Source organism: Clinocottus analis, unplaced genomic scaffold, assembly GCF_023055335.1.
Source record: "Clinocottus analis isolate CAN_PGR_092001 unplaced genomic scaffold, fCliAna1.0.p SCAF_57, whole genome shotgun sequence".
NCBI lineage: Eukaryota > Metazoa > Chordata > Actinopteri > Perciformes > Cottidae > Clinocottus > Clinocottus analis.
In genome coordinates, this window is record NW_027176215.1 from 117,507 (window position 1) to 135,891 (window position 18,385).

The following is an 18,385-nucleotide window of genomic DNA, read 5'->3' on the forward strand; positions in this document are numbered from 1 at the left end:
CACAAGAGAAGAGAAACATGCATGAAGACGAGAGATGAGGCAGAAAAATACAAACAGAACAAGAAGAAGAAGAAGAATATAAAGAAAAAGAGTTACCATCCGGGGTTCCAGGTGATGATGACCACCACGTAGAGCATTCGGATCATGACCCACCAGAAGACCAACTTGTTGGTGCAGAAGTCGACGTGACGCAGGTTCTCTGCCCTCAGCTGAGAACCAAACACACGGAGCAGAGATTCAAAGAACGTGGTGGAGAGCTAAAAAAAAAAAGGACGCTAGTGAAGGAAGCAAGGAGCCACTTCAGCTGAACGGAACACGCTTCGTCTTCCAGCACGTTTAAACTCATTGCACACACTGACCTTGTGGTACTCCTGCTCATTCCGGATATGATAGATCTGCTCCGTCAGCTGCCGGACCCTCAGCTGCAGCTCCGTCAGCCGGTCTCTGGCGGCGATGTCGCGGTAGTCGTTGGTTCTATCCCCAACCCGGACGTCCAGGTGCAGGGCCTGCGGGGCGGGACAGGAAGTGAGGTGAGGTGAGGAGAGAGGGAGGGACGCGCACGCATCTCTGCGGCTCAATAGCGGCATTACAAGAAGCTTCAAACCAGCGTGCGCTCACCAGCGGGCCTCCGGCCGCCAGGGGGCGCTGTGGGGAGTGCGACTGCAGGCAGAAGCGGTACGTTCCTGGGTGCTGGGACGTGAACGTGAAGCGACCCGCCGAGCCGTACGACCCGAACAGGACCGGCTGGAGGGGACAGACGCAGACACACGCATATTTATATACTTCACTCAAATTATTATTATGAGTAATAATAATAATTATTTGATTTTTATTTACTTTATTTTAGATTTTAAATAAATAAATTGCATTTTAATACAATACAATTTAATTATAAATAAATACATTTGTAATTTTAGTAATTTTTTTGAAAAATGTTTGCTAAAAATGTAATACATTATATAAAAATATATGCATTTATGAATACATTTTATAACTTTTAAAAGAAATACAATATATTTATTCATAAACGCAATTTTTTGTTGTTGCAATAAATGAATATAATGTATTTATAAATAAATACATTGTATTAATTGATTCATAAATCAATTTAATTGGAAACATTTATAATAAATAAAAGAAATGGTATTAATTAATAAATTAATGACATTTCAAAAAGACTATTTAGGATATTATGGTTGTCAAATTAAATGTATTCATGAATAAATGTAATTTATTTATTTATAAATGAATTGTTGTTGGAAAAGACGAGACTTTCTTAATTAATACACTTTTAGTTTGAACTACATTTATAGTATTACATTTTTCTGCTCCGCTCCACCGTCTCCTGTCATCAGGACCGACCTGCTCATCAGGATCCGTGACGTCGACGTTCATCTCCAGGTCCGGATGCACCGGCAGGTACTCGTCTCTCTGCTCATGGTACTGACGAGTCCAGTACACAACTGAGAGGGAAATACATACATGTACACATATATTATCATCAGGAGTAGGTTTGATACACAATATATCACAGAATCACTTTGTTTGATATCATTATTAGTTGTATTATTATAATTATTATCATTAACATAGACGTTAAAGACGTTAAATTTAATTTAGAGACGTTGAAGACTGCTTTTATTGTGAAGGGGAAAACGGAAATCGGAAAAAAAGTATGTGTAAAGCAAGAAATAAAGTGCTTATTTCATGACTAATATAACGTATATACATTGTAACCCTCGGCTACACGGTAACGGTGCATGCTAGTAAGACCGCTTTAAGGTTTTAAAGTTAGGTATGAGGAACTTCCTCTAAGTTGTTGTTGTTGTTGTTTACTCGTAAAGGGACCCACGGCAGCCGTTACTAGGCGACGCGCTTACCCACGACCCTCGTGCGGTGCGCGAGGTTCTCCGTGAAGCAGCGGCGCTCCGCGTGCTCCACGCGCAGGAACACAGAGCTCGCGAGCCCGCAGAGCGCGGCCAGCAGCACCGCCGTCAACATCTTCACAGTGCGGAAACAGCCTCGTGCTGCTGCTACTGCGCATGCGCGGATACTGAACGCGGCGCTGCTGGGGGTTGTAGTTCTTTACAGCTGTGGCGCTTTCTTTGCCGTTTCTGCACGTTATAACCAATCAATCAAACTTTTAATAAACCTGCGTATTGATTAATTTATATATTGATGTGGTTATTTTAAATACCGGAAACCGAATCCTCTTTGTAATGATAATCACCCAAAGAATGGAAGAACAATCACAATAAAACAAAGCATTGTGTTGTTACGAAGGAGTTACAGTCAAAAAACTGTCGTTCGGTTCTTTATGCCTAAACATGATCAGTTTGGTGCATGCTGGGTATTATTTCGTGCATAATTATCCACTTAAGTAGAGGCTAGCTGTTTCCCCCTGCCTCCAGTCTTTATGCTAAGCTAAGCTAACCCAACACAGACTTCATTGCGACTTAAAGCTGGTAATTAGCATCAACAACTTAAACAAAGCATATTTCCCGCCGAGAGACCTTTAACGAAATCTTTTCGCCCCACAATGTTTTATTGAATTTGTGTTTATGTTCAGTGTACAAAAAGTTTTGCAAGCTTTTTTTTTGATCAACTTTTGAAGCGGGAGAACTTCTTCTTCTTCTTTAAGCCGCCTCTAATCTCAGATGACTAATTTAACAGCCAGCGAACAGGCAGAATGAGACCGCCGGCGTTGAAAAGAGGATAAAGGGAAAAGTTTTTTTGGGGGGGGGAATTCTCGCTCCTGACCCGCACATGTTTGCGCTCGCGGGGGCATTTGTTCTGCTTGTCAAAGTCGCCGCTCCGATTGGGCCGCGGCTCCGTATTAAAGAGATCAGCTGCATTTGCATGTCTCCACGATGGCTGCCTCCTGCCTTCGCTCGCCTCTCTCGTGAATATCAAGCAGACCAACTTAAAGCTGAGAGCTTTTCATTACCGAGTCCATATCGCGCTTCCCCCGACGCGCAAATTAAATTGTGCCACTTTGGTGAACACCGACCTCCAGCCGAGGCTTTTTACGTCTGCCTTTTTCCTGGAACCTCTCGCCGAGAAAGTTCCAACGTACACAACGGCGTTCACGTTAATGCTGGTTTTTCCTTCGGACCCTGAAGGCCTCAGATGACCTCTATACACCTGAATGTGGAAGGTTACGAAACCTCAATTAGACAAACAAAGAACAAAATCCAACTCTTCTTCTAACTTCAAGGGGATTTAAACCAAACTAAAAGCGCAGAGAGAACTCTCTCCTCTCTGAAGGCCGTGACCGAGAAACGTCTGAAGATTTTTTTGGGGTGTAAAAAAAAAAAAAAGACAAAACCTGAATTATTTAATTTGCTGGCTCTCTCTTCACAGAGACTTCAAGATCTTAGAAATGTAAACCTGAAGTGAGAAATGTTTATTATGAATCCGTCAGGAATACACGCTGCTGCTGAACATGTGAGAGACTTTAAGGCCGACGAAAGAAATATAACATTTAAATTATTGAACGTTATTCTATTGTTACCGCGACCAAGAGAGGAAACAATACACACATCAATAAATAATGCCACAATAAGACAATACTTACTTTAATATCATGTAATATGATATGAAACAATTGAATATCATATATAATAAATGACATGATATATGACATATGATATAATAAGACATAATATAATGTATTATATTAAACAATATAATATGATATATAATACATGACATTATATATGACATATGATATGATATAAGACATAATATATTATATTAAACAATATGATATATATTTCATGACATGATACATGACAAATTATATAATATAATAAGATATATAATATAATATTATATATGATATGAAACAATATCATTTAATATGAGATACACATTACATATTATATGACAAATTACATATTATACTATGATATATGATATATTCAAATATGATATATTATCTAATATGAAACAATATGACATGATATACAATATATGACAAATGACATTATATTATATAATAACATATATTATAAGATATAATATATTATTACTAATGATAATTATAAGTATAAGTGTATTGATAATTACATTAATTGATAGAATATTCACACAAATATTATGTAAAACGTACATAAGTAAAGGAACATTATGTTAAGTTTATTAAAAAACATTTAAACTGCACTCTTCTGGATATTAAACTCCAGAATAAGCTTTTGTCCTGTTGATCCTCATATTTAATAATCTGTTTAATCTTCGTCTCAAGCTGCAAAGAGACGAAGAGGAACCAGAAAAGTGATGAATAAATATCCAGCGCTGCAGTTCCCTCCGTCACCAGCAGGCGGCAGTGAAGCTCCACCAGACAGAGACGAGGAAGACGAGGGAAGAGAGAGAGGAAGAGGAGGAGGAGAGCCGCCCGGGTGGAAATACACTGTAAGAGAAGAGGACGAGGAAGAGGACGAGAAAACTGGGAAGAGGGGGAGGAAAAAAGAGGAAGAGAGAAGAAGAAGAGGAAGAAGAGGAGAGTCGGGGTTGGAAATGAACTGTAAGAGAAGAGGAAGAGGAAGAGGAGAGAAAACTGCAATGAAGGGAAGGGAAAAAAGAAGAGGAGGAAGAGGAAAACGTAAGAAAAGTGAGAAGAAGAAGAGGGAAAAACGATGAACATGAAGAGGAGAGAAAACTGGAAAAAAGGGTAGGAAAAAAAGAGGAAGAGGAAGACGAAGAAGAAGATGTGAGAAAACTGGGAAGAAGGGAAGAGAAAAAAAGAAGAAGAGGAAGAGGAAGTGGTGAGAAAACTGGTAACGGGGAGGAAAAAAGAGGAAGATGAGGAGGAGGAAGTGGTGAGAAAACTATGAAGAGCTGGAGAAGAAAGAGGAAGAGGAGGCGATAGATGAGAGAAAGATGCGAGAAAACCAGGAAGAAGAAGAGGATAAAAAGAGGAAGAGGAGGACGAATAATTTAATACTTAATTATTTATCATAATTGAATGATAAGTTATTTGAGATTCCATGACTTTAAGTCAAAATCAATGACTTTCTTAATGTATAATTGATATAAATGATTAAAACATTGGAGCCTCTGACCTCGACGGGGCCGAGCCGGCCTGTCGGGGGCGGCGGGGGGCGGGGCTTCCGGCGGACGGACGGCTGGATGGATGCCTCCGTCTCGTCCCTCAGACATCGTTGACAGAGAGCAGAAAATGATGATTTACTCGCCGGGTGTTTTATTCACGGCGCGTCCCCGATGAATAAAGATCAAATCAGAGTTTATGAGCTCCGCTGTCGATCTGACATTTATATGAGCTCCGGGCTCCACGCCCTGAGTTATGGGCACGGCGGGAGATAAATAAATAAATCAAGGAATCAAATGAAGTAGCCGGAGATCAGAGAGGCATGCTGGGAGATGAGAGGTGAGGAGTCAGAGGTGAGGAGATGAAACGGAGGAAAGGTGACGAAGGAGATGAAGGAGACGAAGGAGATGAAGGAGACGAAGGAGATGACGAGTTTATTGAGGATTACATCCTGGTAAACACTGAGAACTATGAAAGTTAATGTAACTAAACTACTGGTTAGGTTTAACCAACTAAACTACTGGTTAGGTTTAACCAACCAAACTACTGGTTAGATGTTGGCAATTAACTACTAGTTAGGTTTAAACTAAACTATTAGTTAGATTTTGACAAAAACTTCTGGAAGTGAAAGTAAAGCGTTTGGTCAGAGTAACATTACTTCTTCTTCCACCTTCACCTTTACGTGTTGAAGGTAAAACATCAGTACTGTTAACAAACGTTAGCGTACTCATCCAGGACTCTGTGGCGTAGAGCAGTACTTTCACATGTACCTGCTGCTTTTTACTTCAAAGAAGTACACGATCTGAATACTCATGCCACCGGTCCTGTTGGCTGAATACAAGTCCTCAGAAGCTGCTTGAAACAGTGATGAGCGAGGATGAAACAGTCGAGTCTGACACACCTCCCCCTCGGCTCTCCACTGGAAACACAAATAATAAAGAGATATTTGAACAAAACATAAATATGTGAAGAATCGTCCTCCTTCGGTTCCTCGTCTTCAAATTTGCGTCCACTTGATGGCAGTGAAGCGCCGCCGTCGCACGCTGCCAGGAAGCGGAGAGGAAAAAGAAACGGCGATTTTAATAAAAGGTGGTGAAAGAGAAGAGGAGGAGGAGGAGAAGGAGGAGGAGGAGGAGGATGGGAGAGCATCCATAATGTATGTGATCAGTCAGAGAGGAACACTGGAGGAAGATGCATATTTACAGGGGTTATGATACTAATGATGACACAGATGCTGAAGCCCACATGAACCGACGCGAGAAAAGCTGCCCGTCCGTCACACAGAGCGGCAACAAAAAATACCAAAATTAATCTCTCTCTTTGTGAGTCTTTAAAGTCGGATCTTCTTAAAACAAGAGAGGAGGAATCGGCCAATAGGGCGACAGCGTTTCACCTGATTCTGCTGCTTGAAATGGACTCAAAAAAAGAGAAAAGAGAAGGTGTCAGGACCGCGAGCAGCAGCTGCTGCAGCTTTTATCTCACAGAACACATCCTGGATCAGTGCTGCACATCCTGCAGAGGGTTCGGTTCAAAGACGAAGGTGAAGAGGAGGAAGATGGAGCGCATGTGGCTGGAAGCATCATCAAGACGATAAAAAATATACTGTATGAGCAATAATCTCCTTTTCCTAGATTTACTCAATAGGCACTTGTCTTTGTACTAATACTCTACAATACACTATAATACACTACAATACACTATAATACACTACAATACACTATAATAATACACTATAATACACTATAATACACTACAATACACTATAATACACTATAATACACTATAATACACTACAATACACTATAATACACTACAATACACTATAATACACTATAATAATACACTATAATACACTACAATACACTATAATACACTATAATACACTACAATACACTACAATACACTATAATACACTATAATAATACACTATAATACACTATAATACACTACAATACACTATAATAATACACTATAATACACTACAATACACTACAATACACTATAATACACTATAATACACTACAATACACTACAATACACTATAATAATACACTATAATACACTACAATACACTATAATAATACACTATAATACACTACAATACACTATAATACACTATAATACACTACAATACACTATAATAATACACTATAATACACTACAATACACTATAATACACCATAATAATACACTACAATACACTATAATACACTACAATACACTACAATACACTATAATACACTACAATACACTACAATACACTATAATACACTACAATAATACACTACAATACACTATAATAATACACTACAATACACTACAATAAAACACTACAATAATACACTATAATACACTACAATACAGTACAATACACTATATTACACTATAATGCGCAACAATACGCTACAATACAGTACAATACTCTATAATACAGTATAATACACTACTATACACTTCAATACACGATAATACACACTACAATACACTATAATACACTGTAATACCCGATAATACACTACAATAATACACTATAATACAGTACAATACACTACAATAATATACTGTAATACTCTATAATACACTACAATACACTATAATACCTTATAATACACTATAATACACAGAGGTGAAGTAAAACATTATAATACATAACAATAGCCTATAATACACTACAATAATACATTATAATACACTATAATGCATTATAAAACCCTATAATACACTACAATAATACACTGTAATACAGTACAATACACTACAATACACTACAATACACTATAATACACAGAGGTGAAGTACTTGTATCCTTCACTTTCGTGTTGTAATGTGATGCCAGTCGGCCATCTTGACCGTCTCCATTTAAATAAAAGTCTGTTTTAATTCTCTGTCTGTCGCTGGAGGAGCGAACACAATGGTGATTGAGCTTATGGCCCGCTGAGTATTGCAATATTTACACATTTTGCAGTACCAAGAGTACCGGGTGTCTGTGGCAACATTCCCAGAAAAAAAGGAAAAAATTGAAAAAGCGGCATTACAGTTTTCCTCCATTATACGAACACACACGATGGAACTATATGCACACATGAATGAAGAGCATGTTATTATATAAGTTCAGACGCAGTCAAGACGCTTTGTAGAATGTAACAGCAGAATAATACAGACAACGTTATGGTACTAATGCAGTAATGTGTTCATCGGTTTGAAAGCCGAGCTCATTTTAATTACTTTATATACACGGCCGGTAATATATTCCATAATATAACGGATCATTATTTATGAATTGATTATGTTTAGTTTAGATGATCTGAATCGGCAGAGTAATGTATTATTACAATATTTCCCCTTTGAGATTTAGTGGAGTAGATATATCAAGTTGCAGTAAATGAAAATACAAGTACCTCAGAATTATACTTAATCAAAGTACTTTGGTTAATGTACTTGGTGACATTTCTGCTACTGGTTTACTATGGAAGACCATCACCGTCACAAAAAAAAGAATAAAAAAGTCATAAATATGTTTTTTTGTGTGTGGCGTGAATGGGCTTCCATAGTTTCTGGGTTACTGTGTTGATGAAGATTTAAAAACATAAACAATAATAAGCATTTAAAACACAAAGCATTGTTGGAGTACAGAAAAACTACGTAAAAGATAATAAAAGAAAAAATATTTAAAAAATGTACACTGGAATGTATACTGGAAAAAATGCACTGGAAAAGAAGGTCTGCGTAGCTCGCTGTTAGCTCGCAAGCTAGCCACCCCTGCGCAAGCTAACTAGCGCGCGCAGTGGTGGTGTGGAGACGAGTTGTGAGTGAGAACATGTGAATATGTCATCTCCATGTATGATTACATCATGAGGATATATTCAGGTAAACATAATGCATTTTCTCATAATGAAATACAGTAAAGTTTATTTACTTTATTCCATTAATTGTCCGATAGCGTGATCACACAGAGGGACTGTGACTGAAGTTACTGTAGTTTAATGTTTGAGGGGATTTGATCCCAACAGAGTTAAATTACATGTTTAAAAACAGAGAGAGGACGACTGTTGGTGAGCTGCAGCCTCCAGATGCTAAAGTTAATGAACGGTTAGCTGTTCATCCGTTCACCTCTCCAAAAGTCACGCAACCACAAGGCATTGTGGGAGTTAAAAGAGAGGCGTCCAAAATGCGACAGGAAGTGCAGAGGACATCATAACTGTTTCTGAGATGTAAAGCGCCGTCATCCAGGATAACAGACTGGTTTCCTCCCAGTTCAACGAACCATCATGACGAATGATCTGACGACATCATACTGAACTACTAGTTAGGGCTAAACAACTAAACTACTAGTTAGGGCTAAACAACTAAACTACTAGTTAGGTTGAAACAACTAACCTAATAGTAAGGTTTAAACAACTAAACTGCTAGTTAGGTTTCAACAACAAAACTACTTAGTTAGGCTTCTAAAACTAAACTACTAGCTAGGGCTTTACAACTGAACTATTCAGTTAGGTTTAGACAACTAAACTACTAGTTATGTTTATACAACTAAACTGCTAGTTAGGGTTTTACAACTAAACTACAAGTTAGGTTTAAACACTTAAACTACTAGTTAGGTTGAGACAACTTAACTTCTCAGTTAGGTTTAAACCACTAAACTACTAGTTAGGTCAAAACAACTAAACTACTACTTGTTAGGTTCAGACAACTAAACTACTTAGTTAGGTTGAGATAACTAACCTACTACTAGTTCAGTTTAGACAACTAAACTTCCTTCACTGACCTACTCGCTGTTTGTTGGACTCCTTCACTTCTCTCCTTTGTTTCCATTCCTCGTCTTTATTGTTCTAGTTTCCTCAGCAGCTTCTCTTTAAACCAAACCAGCAGTTTGCTGGTTAACTATCGACTAGTCCGTCTGTATCTTCCTTTCCACAAGTTGTTTCAGTTTCACAACAATAAACCCGTCGAGCCGTCCGGAGCTCACCTGGAAGATGAAAGCCTCCTTTGAGGAATTTAAGTGGAGCTCTAAAAACACCTGCCAGTTTCCTGGTTTCCAGTTCCCTCGCAGTGTATAAATTCACATTTAGCATCCCGAGAAGAATAACGGGGCGATAGGAAAGCGCAATTTCCCGATAATTTGCGTCCATTAAACGCGACGCCGTCGTTTTTCCCGCTGAGGACGTTTATTGCACGAGGGCGCGCGCCCCTGATGGTTATGGGATTCAATCAGAGAAATGGGATGCGGCCGCGTCCTGGTCTGTTTAACACGGTAACTGCTGCCCGTCCACTCTGCGCTCCTGTTTTTATTGAGAGTGCTGGAAAAAAAACATTGAAACGGTGAGCAAGGTTTGTGAATATTCTGAACTGAAAGCGTATCGATCGCCCCCCCCCCCCCCTCTCTCTGCCCCCCCCCCCCCCCCCGGTCAACGGGAAGGACCGCCGTCCGTCCACGAGATGGAGGACGGCGAGGCGGGTCATTATTGCCAAATGAACCCCGACAGGGTGATTCAAGAGCCCGCCTGCTCGCTGTGCATTATCCCTCACACACACACACACACACACACACACACACACACACACACACACACACACACACACACACACGCACACACGTATACATCCTCTGTTCCCTCCGCGAGGAGGAGAAATACGGACCCATTTGAAGTCGGCGTAATGAGTCCGCTTTCTATCCGACCTCGCTTCCCTTCACAGATCCGCGCCCGATGTTTTCTGAGACGAATGTGATCAAATGAGCCGAAGCCAACGCGCGCAGCCCCGGAAAAACGTCCCTATTTACACTGCTTTTTGTTCTATTAGTCTCCTGTACGAAGCACCAAAGCCTCCCTACGGGGTTTGCAGGGTTTGGACCTCATGTTCCCCTGTGTTCAAGTAGTCTATGAACCCCCAATGAGTTGTAATACTTGTGTCATTTCATACGATTTTTTTTCAGAATTTATTTGTGCAGAAAAGGTATATTTTCAAAAATAATCGCTTTTATACCATATTCTGATCATAGCTGTGAACATCCAGCATGATATGAGCAAGATTGACCAGAAATGGCTCCTCGAGAGGTCCTCCAGTTTTTCAAGCTGTTTGGTTCAGGGCCTTAACAACAACCCACATGCTAATACGACACCTTTTTGGAAAGATTAGGAGCTAAATATTAAGATTCTGCAACAAAAATAACAATCCATCGAAGCATTGGCCTGCTAGGAAGGAGGTTTAGTGGAAAAAAACATGTTGTTCGGTTCAAAAATGGAAAAATTACTTATTTTATGGCAAAACATTGGCCGATTTGGGCATGCTGGGTATCGAAATGTTCATCTGCTTCCGCGCTTATGTTCTTGAATTACTTAATTTCTTTGAGCTGAAAGACATTTGTGGCCTGAAAAAAACAAACATATGTTCCTTCAGAAGGCCATAATAAATCATCATAAATATATATATTATGTATTAATGTATACACATATAATAATTATAAAGTCTTACGGTCAAACACTCTGTCAACCGCCGTGTCTTCATTCCTAAGCGGACACTTTTATTTTTATTGCTTTTTTATAACAGCAGTTTATGAAAGCATCTTTAAATCCAAGGTCCATTCAGGCTATTTTATTTACACAGCTCAATATCACAAATCACATATTTAGTTTTTATATTCTGTTTATTATACGACAGCTTCTCTCCTTTGGAGCCTCCATCCAGATCAGGAAGAAAAAAACACTTTAAAAATGTTGGAATTTGCACTTTAATATATAAATCTTTCTTTTTTTGTTTGTCAAGAATATTTTCCCAAAAAACATAATAATACATAATAAAATAAATTATTATAATTTAATAAATAAAATGAATAAAACAATAAAATAAAATACATTTTCACACAAAACATAAATATAAGTAATAAATACATATAGATGCATGTTAATAATATAATTACATATTTTGTAGCTAATAAGGGAGAACAAATAAAAGCATGAACCAATCACATCGTGAGGAACAAGTTACATTCATATTTCTTGCCTTTTCATATTAAACAAGATCACAGTTTTAACTTTATTACTCCCGACAACTTTGACAAAGGTTCTTCCAGTTGGACCCTTCACAATAAAAGCCCTGGGCATACATAATATTTCAAGGAAAAGAACGTATAGTTTGGCTTTAAATATCTTGGTCTTCTGGCAGACGTCATCCTGCCGAGTCCAACACACATGAAACACCGCTAATGACACGGGGAGTGGAGGCCTTCCTCTCCGTCCTGTTTAATTCATGGACATTTGCTTCGTCTTCTTCCCCCGAGAGGAAACCTCCCACCGAGACGTCTCGGTGTCAGTCAGCGCCGGGACTCTGTGGAGTTAATGCTCAGCCTTATTAGACCGGACACCGCTCATAATTCTTCGTCTCTCACGGATGTTTAATTCATGTTTCCTCTCCGTCCGACACATTCAGCGTCATCTCAGCTCCAACAAAGAGCAGCTGCTAATGGTCCTTTCAGAGGGCAGCGCTGGAGGGGAGCGGAGACCCGCTGGATGAGGACGAGGAGGACGATGAGGACGAAGAGGACGATGAGGACGACGACGATGAGAATGAAGATGAGGACGACGACAGGCACGACCATGAGGACGACGATCAGGAGGACGACGATCAGGAGGACGACGACCACGAGGACGACGACCATGAGGAAGACAATGAGGACAACGATGGGACGACCACGAGGACGGAGACGACCTAGAGGATGACGACCGTGAGGACGACCATGAGGACGACCATGAGGACGGTGATTGGGACGACCATGAGGACGACCATGAGGACAAGAGGGGGACGACCATAAGGACCACGACCATGACGACGACAACAAAGACCAGGACAATGACGACCATAAAAGCGACGACGAGGGTGAGGAAGAGGATTGGGACAAGGAAGAGGACGAGGACGACCGTGAGGACGACAATGAGGACAATAAACAGTTTCTGTTGATTTGCTCACGTCCTCATCATCCTCATCCTCCTCGTCCTCATCCTCGTCCTCATCGTCGTCCTGACCGTCGTCCCCATCGTCCTCGTCTTCCTCGTCCTCATCCAGCCTTTTTTTAATCATTATAATTGTATTCATACATATATTTCACTGCCTGCTTTCAATAAATCCTGAACTCTCACGTCTTCCTCATGAAGTTGGAAGGAAGAAAAGTTGCAGACGGAAAAGGAGATTTTGAGCAGAGGAGCTTTTCAACCCTTCTTTTCCACCTGGTTTGCTCGGCAGCGATCTCCCAGAGGGCCGCGGGGCTGCTGCCGATCCACGCCGCCTCCTCCGTCACTCACATGTGGACGGCGGCGGCGGCTCAAACCCGACCAAAGCCTCTCAATCTCTGCGAAAAAACGTTATTATATTCTCTCCACGCGGGCAGGCGTACTTTCTCGGGCTGGTGGACGGATCTCTCCGGGGAGCCGAGGAAGCAGAGGAAGCAGAGGAAGACGAGGAAGAAGAGAAAGAAGAGGAAGAAGAGGAAGCGGCGCAGAGGAGGAATCTAATAACAACAATGAAAGCAGGAGAAAAGGTTTCTATATATATATACATACATATCATCTACCGTTATTATATAATGTCACCTGGATATGATCACGGGCGAGGACGAAGATGAGGAGGAGGATGAAGGCCAGGAGGAGGAGGACGAGGAGGAGGAAGATAAGGACAGGGACGAGAACAAGGAAGACGAAGAGGACGAGGAGGAGGGGGACGAGGGCGAGGAAAAGGACGACGAGGACGATCCAAAAAATTTGAAACAGGAGAAAATGTTTCTCCTGTTTCACCGTAAAGTAAGACCTTCTGTATATATATATATATATATATATATATATATATATATATATATATATATATATATATATATATATATATATAAATATATATAAAGTGACGGCTCAGCGTCTGGCTGGAGCTCAGAGGAACCGGCGGCTCCCTGCGGTCCGGCTGCTCTCCTCCAGCGTTAACCAGCCGGACCTTTAAAAGACTTCGGAGAAAATCCAGAAAGTAATCTGTATGAAATCCACGTAATCCAGAGCGAGGAGGTGTGACGACCAGAGAGGGAGGAGAGGAAGAGGAGGAGGAGGAGGAGGACAGGTCCAACAGACAGACGTTTCCTCCAGGAGACAAGAAGCTAATGGATTTCTAACTTTGGGAAAAGGAACGTTTCTTTTAACGCAAATGATGACACAAATAACAATGAAGTGTCTTGAAGTTCTTGAACACACCACGAAGAGACTTAGACGACAAAATCCATGATGATGATGATGATGACAATGATCTTCATCTTTTTACGCCCCGCGGCGGCCATTATCGGACAAAGAGAAGACACGAATGAGTCAAGCGACGTTAGCTAAAGTATCTCTGGCAGCACGACGATGATTCACTTCATTTAAATTGCTGAAATACAGCAAAGCATTGTGGGAAGAGTTCTGTCAGCTCAGAACAAATTAAACTTACAGTTTAAGTTTATGTAATCGCATAAACCTCGTAGCCTCGCCGTCGGCGGCCGTAAGGTTTAACTAGATCGTTAATAAACACACTTTACAAAGTCATATTTCAATAAAAGACTCGTCGTTGTGACCCGAGCAGCTCGTAGGAGTCTCATGAAGTATTGAGAGTACTTGTGTGTAGTATAATAGTACCTGGAAAATCACAATCCGACTCCTTTGGACGTTTTTCGATCGCTCGGTCGTGGGAGGTTTCTTTCGAACTCGTCACGTTTTAGGCGGGAAGATTATGCAAATAATAATACCCAGCATGCCCCAATCTGACCATGTTTAGGCATAAAGGTTCCAACTTTTACATTTTTGAACGAAACAACAGTTTTTTGACTGAAACTCCTTCCTGACATGCCAAGGCTTTGTTGTATTGTTCATAGTCATGATGGTATAAAAGTATTTGAACTCATTTGGGGTTCTTTCGACTACTTTAACAGACGTCACTGAGGAATCTGGGCGCGAGAGGTTTTAAATAGTTTGGATTAAAGATTGACATCAGTGGAAGGAATTCCAGCTCTTGAGATTAAACCTGAATAAACAGCAGTGTGGCCCTTAAAGGAGCATTTCTAATGTTCACACACACACACACACACACACACACACACACACACACACACACACACACACACACACACACCGGTCTCTGTCAATAGGTGACATTTTCCATCACGGGGCGTTTTCTCTCTTTAACTTTAAATCATGAAAATTCAAAAGCATCCGGATGAGTCGGAGCCTCAAAGCGAGCGGCGGCGTCTCACTCAGAGTTTTGCTGACATCTCGCCGAGAGTCTCTGGTTTTTAGAAAAAAAGAAGTTTAAACACAGGCGGCTGCCTCGGTTCACTCTCTGCATATTTTAAGAGGAAGGGAACTTCACAGGAGCCGGATGAAGGTGAGGGGCTGCTGCACCCAGATTAAACAGAAAGCATTAAACCCGAGTTAACGCCTCCGCGCTCAGGTGCGAGGGTTTTTAATCCGAGGCCGGATTCCCAGATAGCTCTGCCTTTTGTCTCCGTCTTTAAACATCCAGGCGCCAAAAAGTTTTAATTAGGCCAAAAAAATATATATTTTAGTTCCCAGGTTCTTTTTTTTTGCTTCATGACCAGAAACAGGAAGTGGAGATCCAAGTGTTCCCAAAGACAATAAGACAAGGAGAGAGGAGCCTTCAAGGAGCCATCGCCGGATTAACGTCTTCACCGCCGCCGCTGGACAGGAGAGGAGGAAGAGAAGGAGAAGAGGAGATGAAGAGGAATCATGGAGAGGACAAGATGAAGAGATCCGGAGACATTAAGATGAAGAGATGAGGAGATAAGGACACAAGGGGATGAGGAGACCAGGAGATGAAGAGAAGAGGAGACAAAGGGATGAAGAGATGAGGAGACAAGGGGATGAGGAGACGAGGAGATGAAAAGATGAGGAGACAAGGGGATGAAGAGATGAGGGGATGAGGAAACGAGGAGATGAGGGGATAAGAATATGAGATGAAGAGATGTGGAGACAAGAGAATGAGGAGATGAGGAGACAAGGGGATGAGGAGACGAGATGAAAAGATGAGGAGACAAGGGGATGAAGAGATGAGAGGATGAGGAAACGAGGAGACGAGGGGATGAGGAGACGAGGAGATGAAGAGACGTGAAGACGAGGGGATGAAGAGACGAGGGGATGAGGAGACGAGGGAATGAAGAGATGTGGTGACGAGGGGATGAGGAGACGAGGAGATGAGGGGATGAGGGGATGAGGAGACGAGGAGTTAAAGAGATGAGGCGTCGAGGACGTCGTCCATTCAGTAATTCCATCCTTATATTTTATATATTATATTTATTTAGCGTTTATCTTCTTTTAGTGTTTTCTTCGAGGCTTTTATTGTGAAGGGTTAGCAGCCGCATGTAAATCTTAGGCCTTCAAAGTAAAAGCCCGGTGACCAGCGGCCGCTCCGCTGATCCTCTTCTTCTTCTTTTCACCTCATGAATAATAAAGAAAAAGAGCTGAATTATTAATGCAGATTTTTGCACACAATCTGCCGGGCCCATTATCCGGCGCCGCCGTGGATCTCGTTTAATCCTGACAGATTAGATGATCCACACTTCTGCTCCATTGAAGGCGGCGGACCTCCGGAGGAGATTACAGAAAGATAATCTGCAGCCTGAAAAGGTTAAAATGTTCCATATGAATGAGACGCAGGTTTGTTTCTCTCTGGCGGAGGAAATGTCAGCTTCCTCCCGGAGGAGGAGGAGAATTATCTTTAAAGAGGCCACGCCCCCCGAGGCCACGCCCCCTGAGGCCACGCCCCCTCTGTCTGTGAAAGGTCAGGGTTCAGACGCGCTCAGATCTCCTCTCATCTCCTGAGAGCCCTGCAGGTGATCCTCTCAATGAAGACACAAAACACCCAGAATGCACCGCTGCTGACAGCTGCTCCCTGAGATGAACTCAGTGTGACTTTAAAGGACTTAAATGAGATACTTCCTTCTTTAAAACACATACAAATACATGCTTTTGATTGCAATTACACTACTACTACTCTAGTACTACTACTACTACCTCTACTAATAATAATAATAATAATAAAAACAAAGACTTTATTCCAGGTCACGACTAAAAATACTACGAATGAATAATCAAGCAGAAGCACTTGATACCCCAAAGAGACAAGGATACAAGGAGACCAGGAGACAAGATACTGAAGACACAAGGAGACGAAGAGACAAGAAAACAAGGCGACAAGGAGACATGGACACAAGGAGGTACAATACTGAAAACACAAGGAGATGAAGAGACAAGGTGACAAGGAGTCTAGGAGACAAGTAGAGAATGAGACGAGTAGATAAAGGGACAAGAAAAAAGATGATAAAGACACAAATAGACAAGGAGACAATGAGACAAGACGAGGAGACAAGTAGATGTAGAGACAAGGAGACGAGGAGTTTACGGTATTTATTTTTTTGTGTTTCCTTCGTTTCCTTCCTCACATTAAAGGGTTAAAGCTGCGTTGCGGTGAGTCCTGGTGAAGCGTCTTCATTAAATTAAAGGTGTGTGCGCATAACTTAACCTTTTCTAGTAAAAACAATCTATAGAATCTATTGAAGCGGTTCGTTCCCTTCAGGCTGACGAAGGAAAGGAAACATCCTCCTCTTCCTCTGAAGGGTCGCTTCTCCTTTATCTGTGATGAGCGGACCCGTTCAGTCTGAACTTTACAGAGACGTTCATTTCCACCGGGGATACGAGGGCTGAGGAGACATGCTGTCGCCTCCTCGCCTCCTCGTCTCCTCGTTTCCTCTGAACCCTTAATTGAAGCTTTTTGAGGGTTTTATTTTGTATTATTTTCAGGGAGTCGTTCTCCTCTTTCTCCCGGGAGACGCTTCCTCTCTGACACACACACACACACACACACACACACACACACACACACACACACACACACACACACACACACACACACATACACACACACACACACACACTTAAATAATCTATTCCTCTCCTCAATTGTCTATTGATCTCCTTGTCTCTTCCTCCCCTGGTTTCCTTGTCTCCTCGTCTCTTCCTCTCGTCATATCCTTATCTCGTCGTCTCTTCCTCTCCTCAACTCCTTGTCTCCTCGTCTCTTTCTCTCGTCATATCCTTGTCTCCTCGTCTCTTTCTCTCGTCATATCCTTGTCTCCTCGTCTCTTTCTCTCGTCATCTCCTTGTCTCTTCGTCTCTTCCTCTCCTTGTCTTCTTGTGTCTTCCTTTCCTCATATCCTTGTCTCCTCGTCTCTTCCTCTCGTCATATCCTTGTCTCCTTGTCTCTTCCTCTCCTCATCTCCTTGTCTCAGACAGTAAATCCCCCAAAAACGTTCTCGCC

At 41.4% G+C, this 18,385-nt stretch overlaps 1 protein-coding gene across 1 annotated transcript; it reads right to left on the bottom strand.

The window, feature by feature from the left end:
* Nucleotides 1–92: 92 nt before the first annotated feature.
* On the bottom strand, nt 93–2,001 carry LOC137803485 (transmembrane emp24 domain-containing protein 9-like). Its single transcript, XM_068601973.1, has 5 exons — nt 1,881–2,001; nt 1,363–1,463; nt 619–744; nt 360–506; nt 93–209 (listed from the first exon to the last, which is right to left on the bottom strand). The coding sequence occupies exons 1-5, from the start codon at nt 1,999–2,001 to the stop codon at nt 93–95; spliced, it is 612 nt and encodes a 203-aa protein (XP_068458074.1).
* Nucleotides 2,002–18,385: the final 16,384 nt, after the last annotated feature.

Coding starts and splice junctions, on each gene's coding strand:
- LOC137803485 (XM_068601973.1), bottom strand. CDS start 2,001: ATGTTGACGGCGGTGCTGCTGGCCGCGCTCTGCGGGCTCGCGAGCTCT. Junction 507..618: donor TGGCGGCCGGAGGCCCGCTG/GTGAGCGCACGC, acceptor CCCGCCCCGCAG/GCCCTGCACCTGGACGTCCG. Junction 210..359: donor ATGAGCAGGAGTACCACAAG/GTCAGTGTGTGC, acceptor TTTGGTTCTCAG/CTGAGGGCAGAGAACCTGCG.